This window comes from Scardinius erythrophthalmus (assembly GCF_964197995.2).
Source record: "Scardinius erythrophthalmus genome assembly, chromosome: 10".
Classification (NCBI taxonomy): Eukaryota; Metazoa; Chordata; class Actinopteri; order Cypriniformes; family Leuciscidae; genus Scardinius; species Scardinius erythrophthalmus.
In genome coordinates this window covers 6273930-6296592 of record NC_138230.1, presented here as the reverse complement: position 1 = coordinate 6296592, position 22663 = coordinate 6273930, and the positions used below count along the sequence as shown (strand labels likewise).

The window sequence follows — 22663 nt, the reverse complement described above, 5'->3', positions numbered from 1 at the left end:
TTTTCATTAGAACAGTAACTATATAATCGCTTTTCAAAGCAAAACTTAAACCCTATGTCTCTCTGGGAAGGTTTATGACTCCTGCGTCTAAATGGAGCTGATGTAAGCATCTAAATACGTGCTTTTTCTTGTATGGCGGATGTACAGCATGCTGTTGAATGTTTATCTGTTTTGGTCTTTTATCAGAACCTTTTATTTAATGTTGTTCAGCACAATGGTGGACAAGGATATATCCTTCCATATCCAGATCTAGTTATATAATCAAATCTTTTTTTTTGCATAAAAGTGCTTTAATAACAGAATAACAAAGAAAGAAACAAACAGAAGAGCATCTTCTGAATAATTTGTGAAAACTGCAAATCATTCCTATTGTCTGCAAATCTTTTTGAAAGTTTTCTCTGACTATTGAACACATGCTGTATTCATATGAGCTGAGAGAAATCTTCAAACCTAAACATCATGTTGCAGAGTCCAATTAACACACACACTCACACTCAAGACTCAGTTATTACTTATATTGTACATTTAACAACTCATTATCCAAAGGCACATTTATGCATGCAGGGCCTGAATTTCATTTTGGAAAATGGGGGGAAAATCCCCCCTTAGGTGATTCTTATGGGGGGGGGGTATTATTGTATTATTATTGTATTATCGCCGCCTGCAGCGCCCTTAACGATTGCCTTGTGCAACCCATTTTGAGAGACGAGAGATAAGACGCAGCACCGCTGAATCACTCATGCTGTTTGTGAAATTGCGTCTCGCAGGCAGTTTTAAAATGACTGATTTAATTTTATAATCTGTGTGGATTCATTTACTAATACAGCCTACATGCTAAAGTGAATCAATGTTTGCGGGAATTTCCCGCATTATGCAGACCTGCGGGAATGATTAAAATTATGCGCAATACCCGCAAACCCGCGCCGAAATTCGAGCCCTTGTGCATGTATCAGACACTTTAATCACAAAGACTTACATTGCATTCAATCTATACATTTGATCCCTGGGAATCAAATCCATGACTTTGGGTTTTCTCACACCATGATGATGATTATCCAGGTTACAGGATACTTGTATCATTACAGTGTTCCTGTAGCTCAGCTAATCATGATGCAGTATAATGAAGTAAATGTTACGAGTAGGCCTACTAAAAAAAAAACACACACAAAAAAAAAAGTGTAACACTGTGACTTTGATCTTTTAGGCCCTATTTGCAGCTGCTAGTAACATGCATTTCAAATGAGTCTCCTAAGAAACACTTTTGTTCAGACCACTGATGCGATCTTGATGCTTTGAAATGTTTATAAAACTCACTCGCTGAACTTGGGATCTGTAAACCTGCTCAATCACTCCAACTTCACTCCATTAGCACCATTTCTCTTCTGACCTAGGAAAGATACAGCAGAATATACACTATAAAAATTCATCTCAAGTACATAAATATGTTCTTGTAAATGTTTATGCCAAGCTTGTCAGGGTTGTGTGTGATGGAAGAAGTGAGGACTCAATCACAGGAATGAAGAGCTTTTATTAATAATAAAAAATAAAACAGTACAAACAAAAACTACCCCGAGGGGGGTCACTTCACTTCACTCAGGAGGAACATACAAGGGAAAAACGAAGATAACAAACAATGACGTACCAGCACAGGACTGCAAACACAAGGAGAATAAACAGGGAGCAAACAAAGAAGGTGATGAGGGAGGACAGGTGGGGAAAATGAATCAATAATCAGGTAACAAGATGGGCAGGGCTAGACAAACAGGAGAGCACAAGGCACAAGGAAACATACGCGACAAGCAATATGCTCACACCAAACATGACTAAAACAAGCACATGGCCAATACAACAAATCATAAGCCACGTGTTCACACAAAACATGATATGAAAGCACGTGTCAGATGTAGGCTAAACACGAACCACGTGCTATACAAAACACAACAACACACACTGACAAAAGAGTGTTCTGTCCGAGCAAACTCGAAACCGCACGCTCACACGACAAGACAGAACGCATGAGAACAAGCGAAAGCTCATCCTGTGTTCACAACAGAAAACAAACACGCGGAGCATGAGTGTCCGAATCCCGAAAGAACCGAAACCAAACTAGACCGAAGTGCCGGGATCAAACCTCTCGCTCCGGACACGAAACAAGGTTTCAATGAGGTTTCAATGATGTCACATTTGTTTGATAAAAAGTATGGGAAAATGTTACCTTGTAGTCTGTTATCATATTAAAATGTGAAAATAATCAATCACCATAATAAACATCGCTTTCACATTGTTCACATTATTTCTGTTATACTATACTGTCAAACTGTTGTTGTTTTTTTATAATAAAAAGGATATTTTGTGAGCAAGAGATTTAAAACAAGAGATTTAAAGCAATGATCATGTTGAATAATTATAACTCACCATTTTTTTTGTAGATGAAGTACCAGAACACAGTGAGAGCTAGAAGAACTACAGCTGCTTCAATTCCTGCTATAGCAAGACATAGAGATTCTGTTTCACTGTCAAAATATCTTCCATCTGCAGAATGAAGAATAAAATAATGCTTCATAAATGCTTTTAAACTGTTGAACAGAGTTTAACCTTAATTGTCTGGGCAATTACACTACATTATTTTAAAGGTGCTCTAAGCGATGTCACACGTTTTTTAAGCTGAAACATTTTTTGTCACATACAGCAAACATCTCCTCACTATCCGCTAGCTGCCTGTCCCCTGAACACACTGTAAAAAATGCGGTCTCTGTTGACAGCCCAGGCTCCACAAACACGACAAAAACAAACTGGCCCAGCCTGGACCACGAAACATAACAAACAGTGTTCCAGCCAATAACCGACAAGAATGATTTGGGGGCGGGGGGTTAGTGCCCGTGCACATGAAGGGGGGTGTGGGGGGTTAGTGCCCGTGCACATGAAGGGGGGTGTGGGGGGTTAGTGCATGTGCACATGAAGGGGGGTGTGGGGGGTTAGTGCATGTGCACATGAAGGGGGGTGTGGGGGGTTAGTGCATGTGCACATAAGTGCATGTGCACATGAAGGGGGGAGTGGGGGGTTAGTGCATGTGCACATGAAGGGGGGAGTGGGGGGTTAGTGCATGTGCACATGAAGGGGGGTGGAGGGGGTCGAGGAGAGAGAAGCATGAAGAGGGAAGTTAGCTAGAGGAGAGATGTCCTAGACAACGACAACGACTGACGCTAGAATTTTATTCTCTTGAATTTTGATATGGCCGACACAAGACCAAAGAGACGACGTTCCGATGAACAAATAGCAAATAAGAGGGAAAAGAGAGGGAGGGTCAAGCTAGCCTCCGTTTTGTTTGACAATACTTCGAACGTCAACAAGAAGTGACGTCACCCAACATCGCTTAGAGAACCTTTAAGGGCTCATGAAATGGAAAAGCAAAATGTCCTTTATTAATTATTAATTATATTTAAACATAGAAGATGTTACTCTACAATAAAAAAGCTAACTGCCCAGTTTTCTATCCTTCTGAAACATCAGGATATCCTTCCAAAAGTTGGAAATATTTGCAAATATTTGGAATTTTTAATGCATGCTAACTTCATAAGCTAAACTCCAGAAACAATAATCTGAAAATACATTTTATGGCCCCTTACATTAAAAACATCAACACTACTCCTCTTCCCACAGATACTGATTTGTATTCAATCTTCATGTTATAAGCTAATTGTAGAAGCAGAATTAGTGCATAATGGATATTTAAATCATAATCACAACAAAATGTTGATATTTACTCCACACTGTTAAAACCGGTCGTGATTGAGTCAGACTGCTGTGAGTGACCAGACAGTCGTAAGATCCTTCATGGTTTCTGTCGATCTTCACACTGATTCTCATCTGAAAGGTTTCATCAGTATTTGGTCTGATTCCAGAAGATGTTTGATCCTCAACAATGTATTTGTTCCTTCTAATGTACATCTGAACATCTCTGGGGTAGAAACCAGTGGCCAGACAGCTCAGAACCAGTTCACTTTCATCAGCAGAAAGTTTCGGCACAAAAGCGTGAACATCTGGTGGAGCTGAAGCGGAAAATAATAATGCAATTAACAAACAAACATTTTCAACAAATTTTGTTTTCTCTCTCCTGTTTCTGAGCTGGGAAGAAATTATGGGTTTTGTTCCACAGAAGACGGCAAGTTATAAGGGTTTCGAAAGACATAATGAAGTCTTTTCAATTTTCTCTTTAATGAAATCTGCTAATTAGTTGGTGGATCTAATACTTTAGTAAGCTGACACAGTAATCCAATGTGAAAATCAAACTCCTGCAATCCAGAAGAACATGCATTGATTTGAGAGACACATCTATAACTGAACTCTGTTACGCCACACACTGGATCTGCACTAATAAACACGAAGCATCTGACTTTCTGATGCAAACACACAATTACATATATAAGTAGAGAAATCCCCTGCATGTATGAACACATTTTTTTTAACAGTTTAAGGGCCCTATCTTGCAACCAGCGCAATTGACTTTGTACACCGACGCATGTATCATTCCTATTTTGCACCCGCGCAAAGCGCGCTTTTCCCTCCACAGAAGCACGTCGGTTAACTAAGAAATACACTTGCGCTCCCCGGGGCGGTTCAGCGCAAAGAGGAGGCGTGTTCCAGCGCAAACGTTCCCTCCAATGGCGCCACCAGGGGGTGGCCAGGGGTGGCCGTGGCCACCCTTGGCCGACTCCTGGCCACCCCACTGGCCACCCCGCTGGCCAGTATAAATTTTAGTAGCATCAGTTATGTATTTCATCCCTAATGCACAGCCAGGCAGGCCGCTCTAGACCTTCGATCACACACAGTAGCCAGTACTCCCCCGGGACCCCCGCCCATAGACTGTAAAAAAATAGCCCCCGCCCCTCCGTCAATGCCACTGTTGCGCGCTCAGACAGCAACAGCTCAGTGCGTGCCCGTCAGTCAACAATTTCAAAAGAAGCTAAGAAGACGAAGAAGACTACCGCGTCAGTTTGGGTGACAAAGTCATCTGAAGTCATTCCATAGCTTAATGTGAGGGACTGAAGTCTATTTACATCATTTAAGTTTATGGAAACTCGTTTTCCCTCCTCTGTGGCGGTCAATCATTCTCCATTCAGTATTCAAACAGCGCGCGCGCCTCTGCCGGTTGGATGCACGGTAAAACTCTCTCCATTATGATATATTCACATTATAATGCATTATCTGTAGATAAAAGGTTGTGGATTTGCATAAAATGACTTTATTTTGTTGGGGTTTGTTGCTGTTTTTAAACGACTTACTACCGTGTGCTTGTTAGATCACACACATCACAAGGACTATGAATCGGCATCAAACGCACAATAACTGGAATTTAAAACTGTGAAACAAATGATCAATAAACTGTTGGATAGATAGACACTAGGATTTGTGTGCTCGACATTTCTTTGCTTTGTGCCGTGAACTTTTAAATGCTCACTTGTTCAGCGCAGCGCTGCACACTGTGACTCCATGTTGCTTTGAGCACATCATTCTGCACCCGCGATGCGCATACACGCTTTGTGCGCTCTGTTTTGAAGCATTTCATATTATCATGGTTTTGCGCACTGAAAGATTATTAAAAGCCTATATTTTATATACCTAGCCTGCTCAATACATTTAAAATAAGCATCATTTAATTGTATATTATTTCTTTGTAGTGTAGGCTATATAAATATATACACTTCTGAATTCTTGACATTAATATATAAATATAATATATTTGTATCTGCTTTTCCCCAGTAACTGTTTTGTTTGCAATAAATGTACACCTTATGCCAAATATAATTGCAAAATAAAACAGAATTGTTGTGTAACTCAAAATGTTAACTGTACTGTTATTAGTCTAAGCATATTATATCATTAGTAACATTACATATAACACAATAAACCATCATATAGTATATCAGTAGGAGTTTCCTTAAGTCTTTCTGATAGTTTTCTACAGGCAGGTTTACTACAACAGTAGAAAAAAATTCTGAAATTATGGTTTATAGTTTTGGTGTGCCACCCCAAGATTTTAAGTGGCCCCATCTGGCCACCCCTATGAAAAATTTCTGGAGGCGCCACTGGTTCCCTCATGCTATTTTGCAGGTTTAGAAAACAATTGCGCTACTAACCAGGAAAAATTTGTTTAAAGTCAGTGGCGCGTTGCGCATGTTATTCATATGCTATTTTAAGGGCGCATGCTTGGCCATAATAAATGTAGCGTGTGCACAACGCGAATGCACTTTGATTCTCTCATCTACATATAAGCAGCAGTTTTCATTTTTGCAAATCATACATTATTACGATAGATAGATAGATAGATAGATAGATAGATAGATAGATAGATAGATAGATAGATAGATAGATAGATAGATAGATAGATAGATAGATAGATAGATAGATAGATAGACAGTTTATTATAAAAGCATACATCTAGCTTACACATTTACCCAAATTATCATACGCCTTTTTAACCGAAGTTAATTTGGGTGTGTTTCTCCATCCCCAACGTCCCTGACGAGAACGCCGGTCTCCTTGGCTGTGAACCGCTCCTGGCGCGCGCCTGGCAAATCCGCCGTTACAATAGGAATCCGCTTTAGAACAAACGCGTCTGCTCTTAAAGGGAATGTGAGATGATGCTCTGATTGGTTTATTTCACGTTACGCCCAAACCACACCTATGAATAATGAAGCTACTTCAGACCAACCCATTTTAGATTTGCGCCTGGCGCAAGAGTCATTTATCCCGCCGGGAAAATAGCAACAGCGCCGAGACCCGCCCACAAAGTTACTTGCGCTTTGCGCTTTGACACTTGCGTTTCAGATCGTTAAAATAGGGCCCTAAATGTTCTTCTTAGTGGTATTTAGGACTATTTGCCACTAATGATAAATTGCCTCTGTATCGGGAAACAATTAGAAACAACTTCCTGGAGTTATTTATTCAAACACACATTTTGGTTTTTCATGTTTAATGGGGACTTTCCATAGCCATAATGATTTTTATACTATACAAACTGTATTTTCTCTCCCCTTACACTAAACCCTACCCATCACACACACACACACACACACACACACACACACACACACACACACACACTAACCCGACCCCTAAACCTTCCCATCAAACACACACACACACACACACACACACACTTACCTGACCCCTAAATCATACCCATCACACACACACACACAAACCTGACCCCTAAACCTACCCATCACACACACACTAACCCGACCCCTAAACCTACCCATCAAACACACACACACACACACACACACACACACACTAACCTGACCCCTAAACCATACCCATCACACACACACACACACACACACACACACACACACACACACACACACATACACACACACAAACCTGACCCCTAAACCTACCCATCACACACACACTAACCTGACCCCTAAACCTACCCATCACACATACACACGCTGTTTTCCTCATGGGGACCAACATTTTATATATATATATATGTGTGTGTGTGTGTGTGTAGGGAATAGCAGGTTCACATAGAGAGAGAGAGAGAGAGAGAGAGAGAGAGAGAGAGAGACTGGAGCTAATTAAAGATCTGATCTGAACTTGCTCTGTTTTGTGTTGTGAAACGCTGAGATCCAGTCAGTGCAGGTCTTGAGGAAATGCTTGAGGAACTGGTTTCGTTCTGTGTGACGATCCCATCTCTCTTTAGTTTCTTTGGCTTTGGGGTTTTTATCAATCCACTGCATAGTGGATAAATTAAAGACAATAAAGTCTTCTCCATCAAATCCATATTCATCAAAGACAGTCAGATTCACTGATCCATCAGGAAGTTTCTCCAGTTCACAGCCAATTATTCTCTGAAGAACATGATCTACATCACAGAACAACACTCATGAGAAACTCACAGTAAATATAATGTCTGATAATTACAGTTTTTTTGGATTGCTTAAGCACGATTTTCAAAACAGGGCCCGTGTTTTCAAAACACTACACACAGTTAGCACAACCACACACCCAATTAGCAAAACACTACATATCCTTTGCATAATTAAACACTCTTGTAAAAACTATACACTTCTGTTTAAAAACCACACTTTGTTACCATATGAAACACACACGTTTCACATTACTATACTCTGTTTGCACGAGTTTCACTCTGCTGTGATAAACCTAAAACACTTTTAGCACTTCTACTTCCCTATGATTAGATATACAAAAGAAATATATTTTCAGAGTATATTTTGGAATATATGCAAATATTTGAAATTGGCCCAATAAATATATTTCACACTTAACATCATATATTTTTGTTATATTTCAGAATATATTTCAATGTATTTGGAATATATGCCACATATATTTTTTTACTCTTTTGGGGACCCATACAGAAAAAAATACATTGAAAAATATTCTGAAATATAACAAAAAAGATATGATGTTACAGTAAGTGTGAAATATATTAATTGGGCCAATTTCAAATATTTGGATATATTCCAAAATATACTCTGAAAATATATTTTACAGTTTTTCTCAGTCGCTTTGGTGCGTTTTTCACATCATCCCTAACATGTGCAAAATAATAAGTGTATTTCTCAGAACAATTTGTACAAACTGCAATATAAAATAGATATGTTTCTAAAGCTAGTCAGTCACTAAAAATCCTTAGTACATCTCTCAAAAGTAAATATTCATGCCAATGATCATGTCAGTGTCATCAGAATGATAAGTCATTTAGTCATTGTTCATGAACAAGCTCGTCAAAATGTTTAGGCATGTTGTCAATGTAACTGTGTACTTTGACACTATTAACAGGTGTAAACTTAGGCTACAGTTTGGATGACAGTTACTGTATTGAAAATGCACAAGGCTGCACTACTATGGCATATATCAATTTCAAAAGTACTATTTACATATTACAGTTTTTCTCAGTCGCTTTGGTGCATTTCTCATAACACTATTTACATTTGCACAACAGTTAATGCAGTTCTCAAAACAATTAGTACAAACTGCAAAACCTAGTTGATAACCTGCAAAAGCGTGTCACTTGCTCAAAATGGATAGCTCATTCCTCAAAAGCAAGTATTTATGTCAATGAATGTGTCAGTGTCATTAAAAGGAAAAGTCCTGACACCATCGTTTATGAACAAGATAGTCAAATGGCTTTGTCATGTTTTCATTATGACAGTTTACTCAGTAAATGTTTTCCAATGATAAAAGTCAGATCTTGGTGACACAGTGACTACCTGAAAATGCTCAATACAGCACTAAATACTATTTGCACAGCCATTTGAAAAATACAGTAAAGTTACACATTACTGTATGTATGAGGTAACTGAGTACAAGACACTGAATATGTATGTTTCACATTTTTACTGCATATGCTCTTTGCAATTCTAATTTGTTCACAGCATTTTGCAAAAGAAAAAATACACCATTATTTACAACAAAAATAAACCCCCTTTGGGTAGAGCTGTGCACAACTGTAAACAATATTGCAGTAGGCCTATTACAGTTTTTCTCAGTCGCTTTGGTGCATTTCTCATAACACTATTTACATTTGCACAACAGTTAATGCAGTTTTCAAAACAATTAGTACAAACTGCAAAACCTAGTTGATAACCTGCAAAAGCGTGTCACTTGCTCAAAATGGAAAGCCCATTCCTCAAAAGCAAGTATTTATGTCAATGAAAGTGTCAGTGTCATCAAAATAAAAAGTCGTGACACCATCGTTTATGAACAAGATAGTCAAATGGCTTAGTCATGTTTTCGTTATGACAGTTTACTCTGTAAATGTTTTCCAATGATAAAAGTCAGATCTTGGTGACACTACCTGAAAATGCTCAAGACAGCACTATATACTATTTGCACAGCCATTTGAAAAAATACAGTAAAACTACACATTACTGTATTTATGAGGTAACTGAGTACAAGACAATATGTAAGGAATAATTGACGACAGGCCGTTGAATTATTAGAAAAATAATGCACACCCGAGGTGGTAATGCGGTCACGACGCGAAGCGGAGTGGCCGCTCATTATTTTTCTATTGTCTTGTACTCAGTTACCTCATAAATAGGTATTCGAATTCATTCTTTTTTTTTTCCTATTATTGACAGATGACAGACTAGCCAAATAAATGAAACACAAAGCCCTTTTAACAAGTAGGCCTATCAATAATTATTTATTTGTTATATTATCTGCAATAATAATCCGTGCTGCAGGATTATCCATTTATTTAGCCTATATTCAGTTTAATTTTCTATTGATTATAGATAGGAATATACTTTATTTGTTCAAATTAAACTGCATGTTTCCATTGATTGTGAAGCTAGACATTGAAAATTCCAGATCAAGCTCATGCGGCTAAATGTTTTTTTCTTGTTATGAATTGTATCCTATTTTCCGTTATTACCGTTAACTACGCGAAGTGATATGGAACTGTAATGCGGTCAAGACCTGCCTGGAACTACTTTAGCTGTGCGTTTCCCTGAAAATAATGCACACCTTAGAACGTTCGTCAACCAATCAGATTCAAGCATTCAACGGCCCTGTAGTATAAGAATATGTATGTTTCACATTTTTACTGCATATGCTCTTTGCAATTCTAATTTGTTCACAGCATTGTGCAAAAGAAAAAATACACCATTATTTACAACGAACATAAACTCCCTGTGCACAACTGTACACAATATTGCAGTAGGCCTATATACTGTATTGGAACTGAACATACATAGGACTGTAATCATTCATGCACATCCAGACGTTCCTCTCTGTCTGGTCACATAATTTCATCTACATCACAGCGAATATCATCTCTTGCTCAATTGCAAATTGTTCAATTTAGGAGACTTTTTTAGGATTTTTTTTTTTTTTTTTAATGACAGATTTTGACAACTAGTTCAACATTTTTGCATGTAATGACTCAAGCAATGAAATGAGGACTATTAGTTTTATATGGAATGACTATTCAGCATTCACAAGTATAGTTAATTTTGACTGACATGACATAAGTAAATGATAATGTTATAAAACAGCAGAGAGTTGTATGAAAGCAATTGATGCATGTCCAAAAGCATTTGCAATTTGTTGGAAGGAATGAGAAACTGCTACTATGATGTGCACAAATGACTAAATGTTGTGGAGGTTGAACTAACTGTTGTGCAAATGTAAATAGTGATGTGAGAAATGCACCAAAGCGACTGAGAAAAACTGTATGATTACAGTCCTATGTATGTTGTATGTTGAACATACAACATACATAGGACTGTAATCATTCATGCACATCCAGACGTTCCTCTCTGTCTGGTCACATAATTTAATCTACATCCCAGCGAATATCATCTCTTGCTCAATTGCAAATTGTTCAATTTAGGAGACTTTTTCAGCATTTTTTGTTGTTGTTTTATTTTTTAAATGACAGATTTTGACAACTAGTTCAACATTTTTGTATGTAATGACTCAAGCAATGAAATGAGGACTATTAGTTTTACATGGAATGACTATTCATCATTTACAAGTATAGTTAATTTTGACTGACATGACATAAGCAAATGATAATGTTATAAAACAGCAGAGAGTTGTATGAAAGCAATTGATGCATGTCCAAAAGCATTTGCAATTTGTTGGAAGGAATGAGAAACTGCTACTATGATGTGCACAAATGACTAAATGTTGTGGAGGTTGAACTAACTGTTGTGCAAATGTAAATAGTGATGTGAGAAATGCACCAAAGCGACTGAGAAAAACTGTAATGTATGTGGGTTATTGATTGAAAGAGACAAAAGAGATTTAGTTTTTCACAGCTTTTACTAGTTCTACTTTATGAAAGAAAACAACAAAATCATTTACAGTAAGAAAAAGACAAGGGGCACAAAGGAAAATAAAAACTAAATTAGAAAGAAACACAGGAAACCCCCCTAAGGCATAACTTTGCCCGCACCACTGTTCTAGTGCTGTTTCTGCAGAAGATGCACCTTTGAGCAATTTTGACAACTGGTTGATTGTTGGTTGAACTAACACTTTACATTCCTTGAGTGAGGGTCAATTTCACCTGCACGAGTCATCAAATCATCGTTTTTGTACAAAAGGTCTAATAGAAATGTGTAAAACTATGCTTGACAGTTTATGACAAATAGTTAAACAATTTTGCATGTAATGGCTTATGCAAGGAACTAATGCCTAGATATTTTGAGGGGTAAGACTATTCAACAGAGAACCATCTACTATATTTTGATCAACATGACATGAGCAATTGAAAATGTGGAAAAAAGCTGACACTTGTACATTATCAATTGCAATATGTACAAAAGCAATTGCAATTTGTTCAAAGGAATAAGAAATTGCTTTATTGATGTGCACAAGTGACTAGATGATTTGGAATTTGTACAAGTAGTATCAAGAATTGCACTTTTGATCTAAGAAATGCACCAAAGCAACTGAGAAAAACTGTAAATATATTTATTTTGTGTATGGGTACCATCAACAAAGTACAAATATAATGTAAATTCACCAAACACTACACAAGACCAATGTTGCAGACTGAAGAAACTCATTTATTTCTCAACACGCCCAAAATGTTGACCTGGAGATTCATAATACTGTAACAAAATGTCACTTTACGTATTGTACTTTAAGTTTACTGTAAAAAAAAAAAAAAAAAAAACCTAGACATTGTCTCTTCGCCTAGCTGGATCTGGCCAGAGAATTTCATCAACATTGCAGGCAATGCTGTCATTAGCAAGACACCTTGGAAAGAAACGTCTTGAATGACTGCTGCTTTTTATAGTGCTTATACACCTAATTGGTGTGTCTACAATTAAGCAAACAAGTGTTTGCACATCTGATGACTGTGTTGAACCAATTGGTTGGACGGTGCGGTAATTTGACAGTCAGTGCTTTGGTATTGCAAGGAAGTGACTTCATGACAGATTTTTGTGTGTAATGTTAAGTGTGCTTAGTTTTTTGCAAATCACTGTGTGTAGAGTTTTGCAACAAGTGTGAGGTTGACAATGTGCTTATAGTTGTGCAAATATGGGCTGATGTTTTGCTTCTTGAGTGTAAGGTTTTGCTAATAGTGTACTACTTTTAATTTTAGTGAGTAAGCAATCCAAAAAAACTGTAATAAGAGTAAAGCATGAATCTCACCAGAACACAGTGAGTCTGTGCAGTTTGACAGAGTCCTGATCTGATGTAGGAACCAGTCTCTAGAATCAGGAGGATCTTCAGGAGCTTCAGTCCAGTCTTTATCAGTCAGAATCCAGACTCGCTCTTCATTACTGAAGTGTTTGATCCGTCTGTCATCATAAACACACACAGCACTGAACTCTGGGAATGAGTCTGATTTGGTCAGGACTGTAAACTTGTAGTGGAGGAAGTGTTTCTCTGAGGAACATATGAAACACAAGCAACAATGGAAACATGAAGCAACTAAAATGTATTTGTTCAGAACAAAGACAGCAAAGCTGAGCAAAGTAGGATTACAACACAATAAAGGACAACACATTATGCAAAACGATATAGGTGAAATTATGTATGCTATAAAACACAACATCTTAAATTTAACCAGAAAACAAACTCAAATTGTTGATGTAACTGGTGTCTGTCGAACAGAAGGAAGTGCTGTATACGGACAGAAAAAAGCTTGTTTCTTACCTTGCTGTGCATCGCTTAGAAAAGAGCAAAACAATAAAAAACTAAATAAAATCATTCTTGTGTGTGTGTGTGTTCACTACTCGCTGCTCCTAATGTGTGTGCTCTAACTTGGATGTGTTAAACGCAGAGGACAAACTCTGGGTATGGCTTACTATACTTCACCTTCACATCATGTCACTTGTGTCTGTGTACAGATGTTTATATTCTGTGCGTTCAGGAAATGAGAAAATGAGGAAATGAGAAAACACTTGCTTGATGGAATCACAAAACGTGTCTGTCTGCATTCCTGAGCTCATGTCAAGTCAAGCTCCGTTTCAAAGCAGCTTCATAATATTAAACACAATCTCTTACACAGCTCTAATAAGACAATAGTGTCATCATTCACACAGTTCAGTTCAGCTCAATGACTGTCAACTTCAACGAGTGGCCAGAATGTGGAGAACAACATAAAGGCATGAGATGCAATAGGATCTTACTCAAGTACTGAAGAGCTACAGCATTTAGGGCCTTAGAAGAAATCAGCACCATTTTTTTTTTTTTTTCCAATGTTTAATAAGTAAATGCAGAATGGAGCAAATACCTCTGCTGCATTTCGGACCAGCTATTCATATGACTTGTGTGCTATATTCACACATATACAAGTCTTCTACAGTTATGACAGGTTAATGCGAGGAACAAACTGAAACTGAATTCAAACTGCACATATTCAAAGTTGGTACAAATTTGTTTGCCCCCCCACCCCACACACACACACACACACACACACACACACACTCCTTTTTCCCGTTCACAATAGAACCAGCAGGAACACGACTTAAAAAGGCAAACAGAGTCAGATTTGATTTCATGTTGATTTAAAGCAGTTTGAACAAGTGTGTTAACAACACTCAGCTTCTGTGTGGTCTATGAAAACACAATAACATTCATCTCACAAATAATCCATGATTTTATGACAGTTTTTAAACAAAGTTACTCAACAATTATACACTGTGTAAAAACCTGTTATAAACGTCACTTTCAGATTCCTGAACTTGGTTCCCTTTCAGTCGCTCACGTTCGACGTAACGTCGACGTGACGGCGTAATTGGGATCACTTCAGGGAGCCCTATCAACTTCGAGTGTCTACAGAACGAGCCAATGAACGTTGGCGTGCGTGAATCGCGTCACGCGCCCCGCCCCGCCGCGCGGGTATAAACAGGAAGCGGGCGCACGCACACATTGTCTTTCACTTCGGAGCCGAGTTTCTATGAGACTTTTTGTCTATCAGAATCAGCCTTTGAAGACTTCAAAAAGAGGATCATCTCTCTGTTCCTGTGTTGGTGTGACGGCGCGATCAGCGGTGGCCGCGAGCATTGCAGCTCTCAACTGCTGTTTCACAGCACTGTGTTTGTGTTTGTGTGTGTGTGTGTGTGTGTCGGTTCGGTGGGCGTTTCCTCTGTGTGTGCATTCACACTGCGGCTACCCCTGGGTGCCTCAACACAAAAGAGAGTTTTCTAAATCCTTTTTTATTTTTACTAAAAGAGCAACACAAGCGTGACCCTGCGTCTTTTTCAAGATGTCATTCCGCTTGTGCGTTTCTGGATGCCGTCGTTCCCTGGCGCCAGCAGATGGCCACAGCAGTTGCCTCTCGTGTTTGGGCATTCAACACGCTGAGGCAGCTTTTGTGGATAGTTCATGTTCCCATTGCGGGAATATGACTATCGCAGCGCTTAGATCGAGACTCGCTTACCTCAAGGGAGGTGCAGTCCCCTCGCCTATGCCCCGATCTAGTGTCTATTCTGCCCCGCAGAATAGACCTACTTCAGTGCATGACCAGGGTGATCTGAGGATTACCGTGAGGGCTTCCCCGTCGAGTCATCCTCCGCGGGCCCCTCACGCCTCACAAGCGCTGTCGCCATTGGGGCCCCTTAGTGAACGTCTTGGTCCTTCTCCGGAACGGCCAACCGTTTCCTTTGGGGCTCCAGCTGACGATCAGATGTCGATCGCAGCATCGGAGGGGGAGCTGTCCTCTGGAAATGACGACTCGGCTGCGTTGCCCCCCTCGGGGTGTGTAGCGTTGTCCGAGCCAGATCCAGAATGGACTGCTATGCTTTCCCGGGCCGCCGAGAAGGTTGGGCTTGCGTGGAATCCTCCACCACGTCCCGAACCTTCTCGGTTGGACGATTGGTTTCTCGGGGCGGGCCGTGCTGGTTCTCAGTGCGCCGCCCCGATACCTTTCTTTCCGGAAGTGCATGAGGAGCTTTCTAGGACGTGGAAGGCACCGTATAGTGCCCGAAGCCGTTCTAGTGGCTCCTCACCCCTCGCCACCCTCGACGGCTGGGCAGCTAAGGGGTATGTGGATATCCCCCCAGTGGAGCGGGCCGTCGCGATGCAGCTGTGTCCGGCGTCCGCTTCCTCTTGGCGGGGTAATCCACGCCTCCCGTCCAAGGCCTGTAAGTTTTCGTCCGGTCTAACGGCGAGGGCTTACAAGGCCTGTGGACAGGCTGCTTCCGCCCTCCATGCCATGGCGCTCTTGCAGGTCCACCAGGCCCAGGCGCTCATGGACATGAACGAGGGTGGTTCTGACCCAGAGCTCCTCCGGGAGCTCCGTGTGGCAACCGACCTCGCCCTCCGGGCGACGAAGGAAACCGCACGTTCAGTTGGTCAGGCGATGTCCACCTTGGTGGTCCAGGAGCGCCACCTTTGGCTCAACCTGGCGGATATGAGGGACACCGATAAATATCGGTTCCTGGATGCCCCTCTTTCCCAGGTTGGGTTGTTCGGCGACGCGGTCGAGAGCTTTGCCCAACAGTTCTCGGCCGCACAGAAGCAGACGGAGGCCATCCGGCACATCCTGCCCCGGCGGATCGCTGCTGCTCCCACCCGTCCGCCGGCCGCAGACCCTCCGTCTACTCGTCGCCGAGGTCGGCCTTCTGCGGCGTCCTCCGCTCCCGCTAAGCCCCAGCAGCAGCAGCAACCATCCAGGCCTCAGCGCGGAGCAAGCCGTAGGAAGCCGACCCCGCCCGTCCAGGCCGCTGCCAAACCAGGAGGCAAGCGACGGTGCAAACGACCCTGAGACGGGCGGCCCGGAGGTGGATCAAGTTGCTCTTCAGGAGATGGCGAAGGCGCCACTCCTTCCCCCGGTGGAGGGCCGGGCGGAGAATCTTTTGTTTCCTTTTCTTTTTGTTCCGCCACTGACTTCCTGGGCGCTGGCTCACGGCGCCTCGCTGACAGACATCTGTAGAGCTGCGGGCTGGGCGACACCTAACACTTTCGCTAGGTTTTATAGCTTACGTGTTGAGCCGGTTTCTTCCTGTGTGCTCGCTTCTACTAGCCGGTAACACCGAAGTTCCCGCTCTAGTGTCGGCTTGCTGCGCCACTCCCTTCCTAGGAACGGATACGTGCGCTTTTTACTCCAGTCGAGTTCCCCATTGGCGAACCCTGTGAGTTCCTCCGCACCCCTTCGGCAGTCGGACGTTGCGGAGCGTCCGACGCCAGGCCTAGTGCTCGTATGTTTGTGTAACTTGTGCTAGGCTGGGTTCCATATGTGGTGATCCCTGCGGCGATCCCATATGTGTATTCTTCCACGACCAGTTCCCTGCGGTGAGCCCGTGTCTTCCCTTGGCAGAGTCTGCTCTGCCGTCACTGTCCGGTGTGTCTCCCCCTTCGGGTGGAGCCACCCCAGTGACATTCCATATGTCGCACTGCCCCTTCGGCCAGTCCATATGTGTATTCTCCACATGTTACCTCCCTTCGGGCAGGATGTGGCTCCGCAGCGTTCTTTCCCCTGGAGAGGTACGCTTTCCCAGTGTTATCCAAGAGTTCCGCTGTGTGGGGTATAATGGAACAGCAGTTGAACTCCCTCTACGCAGATCTTCCGCCCCAGCAGTTGGGGGTCTGAGAGTCTTGCGTAGGGCGCTGGATGTGGCAGCAACCGTGGCGTTTTCCATGGGATCCCAATTACGTCGTCACGTCGACGTTACGTCGAACGTGAGCGACTGAAAGGGAACGTCTCGGTTACTGATGTAACCCTCGTTCCCTGAAGGAGGGAACGGGAGACGTAACGTCCCGTCGCCACCGTTGCTGACCATCGCTGCATGGCCGTCACAAATCTCGGCTCCTCAGCGAAAAACAATGTGTGCGTGCGCCCGCTTCCTGTTTATACCCGCGCGGCGGGGCGGGGCGCGTGACGCGATTCACGCACGCCAACGTTCATTGGCTCGTTCTGTAGACACTCGAAGTTGATAGGGGCTCCCTGAAGTGATCCCAATTACGTCGTCACGTCGACGTTACGTCTCCCGTTCCCTCCTTCAGGGAACGAGGGTTACATCAGTAACCGAGACGATATTTTTGGTGTGCTGAAGAATTAAACCCTCATTAACTGATATCAACATTCATCTAAATTAATCAGACTCTCTCCTAGGTTTCTGCTTAATGTGTGTAAAACGCTTTACCTGAGAGTGTCAAGTACAGCAGAATTAATATTTCATCTGATTAATGCAGATTATCTTTGGTTATTTCATATCCATGTTTTAACAAACGCTCTGCTGGATTTGATCAGAAACAGACACACATGAAGCTGATCATATATTACGAGCTCTGCACAGATTTAGTGTTTGATTAGTAAAAGATGCATCAAAGAAAAAACTCTCAAGACTTTTTTTTATTATTATTCTTGACAAAAAAACTGTAAAACTTCTTATTCTTGTATATTTTTTTGTTGTTGTTGAAAGAATATTTGATCTCCTTTGGCTATCGGACACATGCTGTATTCATATTAGCTGAGATAACTGCCAGATATCAGTCAAACCTAAACATCATGTTGTCTAATACATGAACACACACTCACAGTTACTCAAGACTAGCGCACACTGAATACAACACATTATGCATCAAAACAACTTGCACTGCATTCAAGCTCTCTACATTTGATTCCTGGCAATCAAACCACATGGATTGCCAACATATCAAATCTAGTGAGTTGCCTAGTTATTTTCTAACATGTGATGCTGTACATCTAGTCTCACAGTTAAAAGACTCATTTATTTATTAATATTGCATATTTAACACATGTTGTCCAAAGAGGCACATTTACAGTAGCATCTGTCAGACACTTCAGAGTCTTACACGCCATAAAGCATCTGGACATTTGATCAGCACATGTTCCCTGGGAATCAAACCCGTGACCTGATAATGATTAGTCCAATTACAGGAAAACTATGAGGAACGCCGGAAATATCTGTATCTCTATAGTGTTCCTGTAGCTCAGCCAATCATGACACAGCATAATGAAGTTAATATTACAAACACACACAAAGTCCCCTGACAGGATTTAAAACACATAATATTAATAAAGTAAATATTACAAACACACACAAAGTCCCCTGACAGGATTTAAAACACATAATATTAATAAAGTAAATATTACAAACACACACAAAGTCTCCTGACAGGATTTTAAACACATAATATTAATAAAGTAAATATTACAAACACACACAAAGTCTCCTGACAGGATTTATCTTTTGAAAGAAAGGATCTTGGTCATTACACAAATTCAGCCTGAAGAGTTTAACCATGGCCGCTGAAAGTTACATAATCACGATAATAACTCTTACAGTAAATGATGTATTACACTAGTAACCAGAGAAGAGAGACTGATCATAATAATTCAGGAAATGCCTGTAAAATAACAGTGTTTACGCTTTATTTAAATTAGGATATTTTACTTTAATTTCAAGGTTTTTGTCTGGCAGTCATTTGATAGGTTTATCATTTAACTGTTTTGTTACTGTTTAAACTTTTTTTTTTGTGTGTAAGTTTACGTTTGTTATTTAAGAAAACAGAAGAAATAGTGAATCAAAAGTACAGTAATTTTTCTGCATTAAAATGTAAATTACTGTAATTTCTCATTTGTCATAATTTGTTTGTAATTTTTACAGTTTTGAGTACAATTTAAAATAATTAAAAAATCAGTTATTTTCTGTAAAATTAGTTTTTTTACAGTGTAGGATTATGCCTTTCCAATCTCCTAGACCACTGTACAAACATTGCAAAATCAACCTTTTATGATTTATGCTATTTTTTTTAGAACAAAAACATTCTATACATAATATATACACTAACTACATATACACGATAATTGTAAGGAATTATATACAAAAAACATATATAAAAACAATCTAGGCGATCTGGGAATAGATCTGCGGAGTTCCTGATCACTCTTGGGCCGGTCAACCTCCTTCTTAGTTTCAACATTTCGTATCCGATTCCCCCTCCTGAAACAACAACAGAGAATCATGTTACATGTAACACATATAATATGTTCTCGATCCTTTGAAATATTCAAGAAACTGTCAAATGTAAAATATCTGATACCTATTTTAATCTAAACATAAAGGAACACAATAAAAAGTGACCGTCATGATTAAGTATTCGTACTAAAACTAAAAGTTGTCACCAATTAGAAATGGATGAATGAACAAAAATTAAAGCCTCTTGCCGAACATAAGAATACTGTATTTTCAGAATCAACCAAATTGAAAACCGTTTAATTTCTCTTGGTTTATTTTCTATCGGGGCGCGGATACAGTCAAACTATCCAGCTCAAAAAATATCTTTAAGAGAAGAATATTTACAAACAACAGATTTAAAACTGTAACAATCATGTTGAATATGTTGAACTCACCGTTTGACACTTTCTTTTTGTTGATCCACCAACAAATGAGAACTAGAAGTAGAAGAAGAAATGCTGCCGCTCCTCCTGTCATCTAAAGCCAGAAACGTTCTGTTTCACAGTCAAAACATCCTCCATCTGCAGAATGAAGAATATATACAGTATAATTATATATAACCAGAAACATTATGAATGCTTATCACCTGTTGAACTGAATCAAGGCACTTTAACTGTATTTGTTTGTGATCAGAAACATGAATCTATTTCAGCATCATCATGTTCTCCTGATACAATATGCCTGATGCAGAAGCACCATTACTGTATAGATATCATTCATATTCACTCAAGAGTGTATTTATGATCATATTTACCCCAGTTTACTGTAACTGGTTCTGTCAGACTGCTGTGAGTGAGCAGACAGTCGTAAGATCCTTCATGGTTTGTGTCGATCTTTACACTGATTCTCATCTGAAAGGTTTCATCTTCATTTGGTCTGATTCCAGAAGATGTTTGATCCTCAAGATTAATTCTGTTCAATCTAATGTTCATCTGAACATCTCTGGGGTAGAAACCAGTGGCCAGACAGACCAGAACCAGTTTACTTTCATCATCAGGAGATTTACTCACAGAGACATGAACATCTGTAGAACCTGGAGATGAAAGACAAATAAAATCATGATGAAACTGATTCTGTCTCGATGGTTTCTGTGTGGTGAAAAAATTAGCATTCTTAATTTTATCAATAAAATTCATCATTATAAATTCATCTTTTGTGTTCCACATAAGGGAAACAACAAGGGTAACAAAATGATGACAAGGTAAATTAGCCTTTTAACCAAAGGTTTGTCTTTATAATTCTGTTTAAGTCTTAACATTATCTGATAAACATCAACTCCTGTAGACCAGATGAACATGATCTGCAGCATTTCCTTAAGGATCTTCAACTCATATAGACAAACACACACACATACACACACACACACACACACACACACACACACACACAGTTAATTAAAGTGATCTGATCAGAACTTACTCTTATTTGTGTTGTGAAACGTTGAGATCCAGTCAGTGCAGGTCTTGAGGAAATACTGCAGGAACTGGTTTCGTCCTGTGTCACGATCCCATTTCTCTTTGATTTCTTTGGCTTTGGGGTTTTTATCAATCCACTGCATAGTGTCATAATTAAAGGATATAAAATCTTCTCCATCAAATCCATATTCATCAAAGACAGTCAGATTCACTGATCCATCAGGAAGTTTCTCCAGTTCACAGCCAATTATTCTCTGAAGAACATGATCTACAATCACAGAACAACACTCATGAGAAACTCACAGTAAATATAATGTCTGATAATTAATAAGAGTAAAGCATGAATCTCACCAGAACACTGTGAGTCTGTGCAGTTTGACAGAGTCCTGATCTGATGTAGGAACCAGTCTCTAGAATCAGGAGGATCTTCAGGAGCTTCAGTCCAGTCTTTATCAGTCAGAATCCAGACTCGTTCTTGTGTTTGATCCGTCTGTCATCATAAACACACACAGCACTGAACTCTGGGAATGTGCCTGATCTGGTCAGGACTGTAAACTTGTAGTGGAGGAAGTGTTTCTCTGAGGAACATACAGTATTAAAAAACAAGCTATGAAAACATTGACAAATGGTGGATAAAACTAATTTAAAACCTGAAAACATATTACACTATAAAGTATACTGTAAAACTGTATTTTATTTTACATTATATTTTATACTACTCACAGTATGTTTGCAAGCGACTGAAATTTGTAGGTCGCATCTAGTCAACTGAAACTAATGAGCTGTGTTCTTATCTTCCAGCCCATCGCTAAATAGAGAGAGAAACAATACAAAAATGAGCAAAAACATTCTTATGTCTACAGAACATTTAAAAAGTAGAGTCAATCAACCATTTCGTCCATTATATTTCAGACGAGCGTCTTGAACAGATTAAACTTTGAAGCGAATGTTTATCTCCTCTCTTGCGGGTTGTAAAAAAAAAAAAAAAAAAAAAAAAAAAAAACTTTCCCTTTAAAACCTCACTTATCGGGCTTATGCTACTCTGAATGCCTGAACTTTGTATTTTGAGCACTTCTTTTGTTGCTTTTGCCTCTTCTTGATGACTCGCTTAATTTAGTCCTAATTTGTAAGTCACTTTGGATAAAAGCGTCTGCTAAATGACTAAAAAAATGACTAAATGTTGTATTGAGCGTCAGGTGTATCAGCTCACTGTCGCCCCTCACTGGCTGCTGGAGGAACCACACTTTCGTTTTCATTCCTGACGTCACGTGTTGAAGTCCAGACGTAAAAATAATTTAAATTCGAAAAAAAATAAAAATAAAA

The 22663-nt window shown here is 40.0% G+C and overlaps 2 protein-coding genes across 2 annotated transcripts; both read right to left on the bottom strand.

Annotated features, from left to right (window-relative positions):
* Positions 1 to 277: 277 nt before the first annotated feature.
* Positions 278 to 13845, bottom strand: LOC308697526 (zinc-alpha-2-glycoprotein-like). Its single transcript, XM_081376845.1, has 6 exons — positions 13654 to 13845; positions 13147 to 13383; positions 7610 to 7873; positions 3765 to 4049; positions 2416 to 2532; positions 278 to 1387 (listed from the first exon to the last, which is right to left on the bottom strand). The coding sequence occupies exons 1-6, from the start codon at positions 13706 to 13708 to the stop codon at positions 1347 to 1349; spliced, it is 999 nt and encodes a 332-aa protein (XP_081232971.1). The 5' UTR covers positions 13709 to 13845; the 3' UTR covers positions 278 to 1346.
* Positions 13846 to 19883: 6038 nt separating this feature from the next.
* Positions 19884 to 22596, bottom strand: LOC308696835 (patr class I histocompatibility antigen, A-5 alpha chain-like; the record flags this gene model as incomplete). Its single annotated transcript, XM_081375739.1, has 5 exons — positions 19884 to 19910; positions 20690 to 20958; positions 21345 to 21608; positions 21692 to 21830; positions 22564 to 22596. The coding sequence occupies 5 exons, from the start codon at positions 22594 to 22596 to the stop codon at positions 19884 to 19886; spliced, it is 732 nt and encodes a 243-aa protein (XP_081231865.1).
* Between the last annotated feature and the right edge of the window lie 67 nt (positions 22597 to 22663).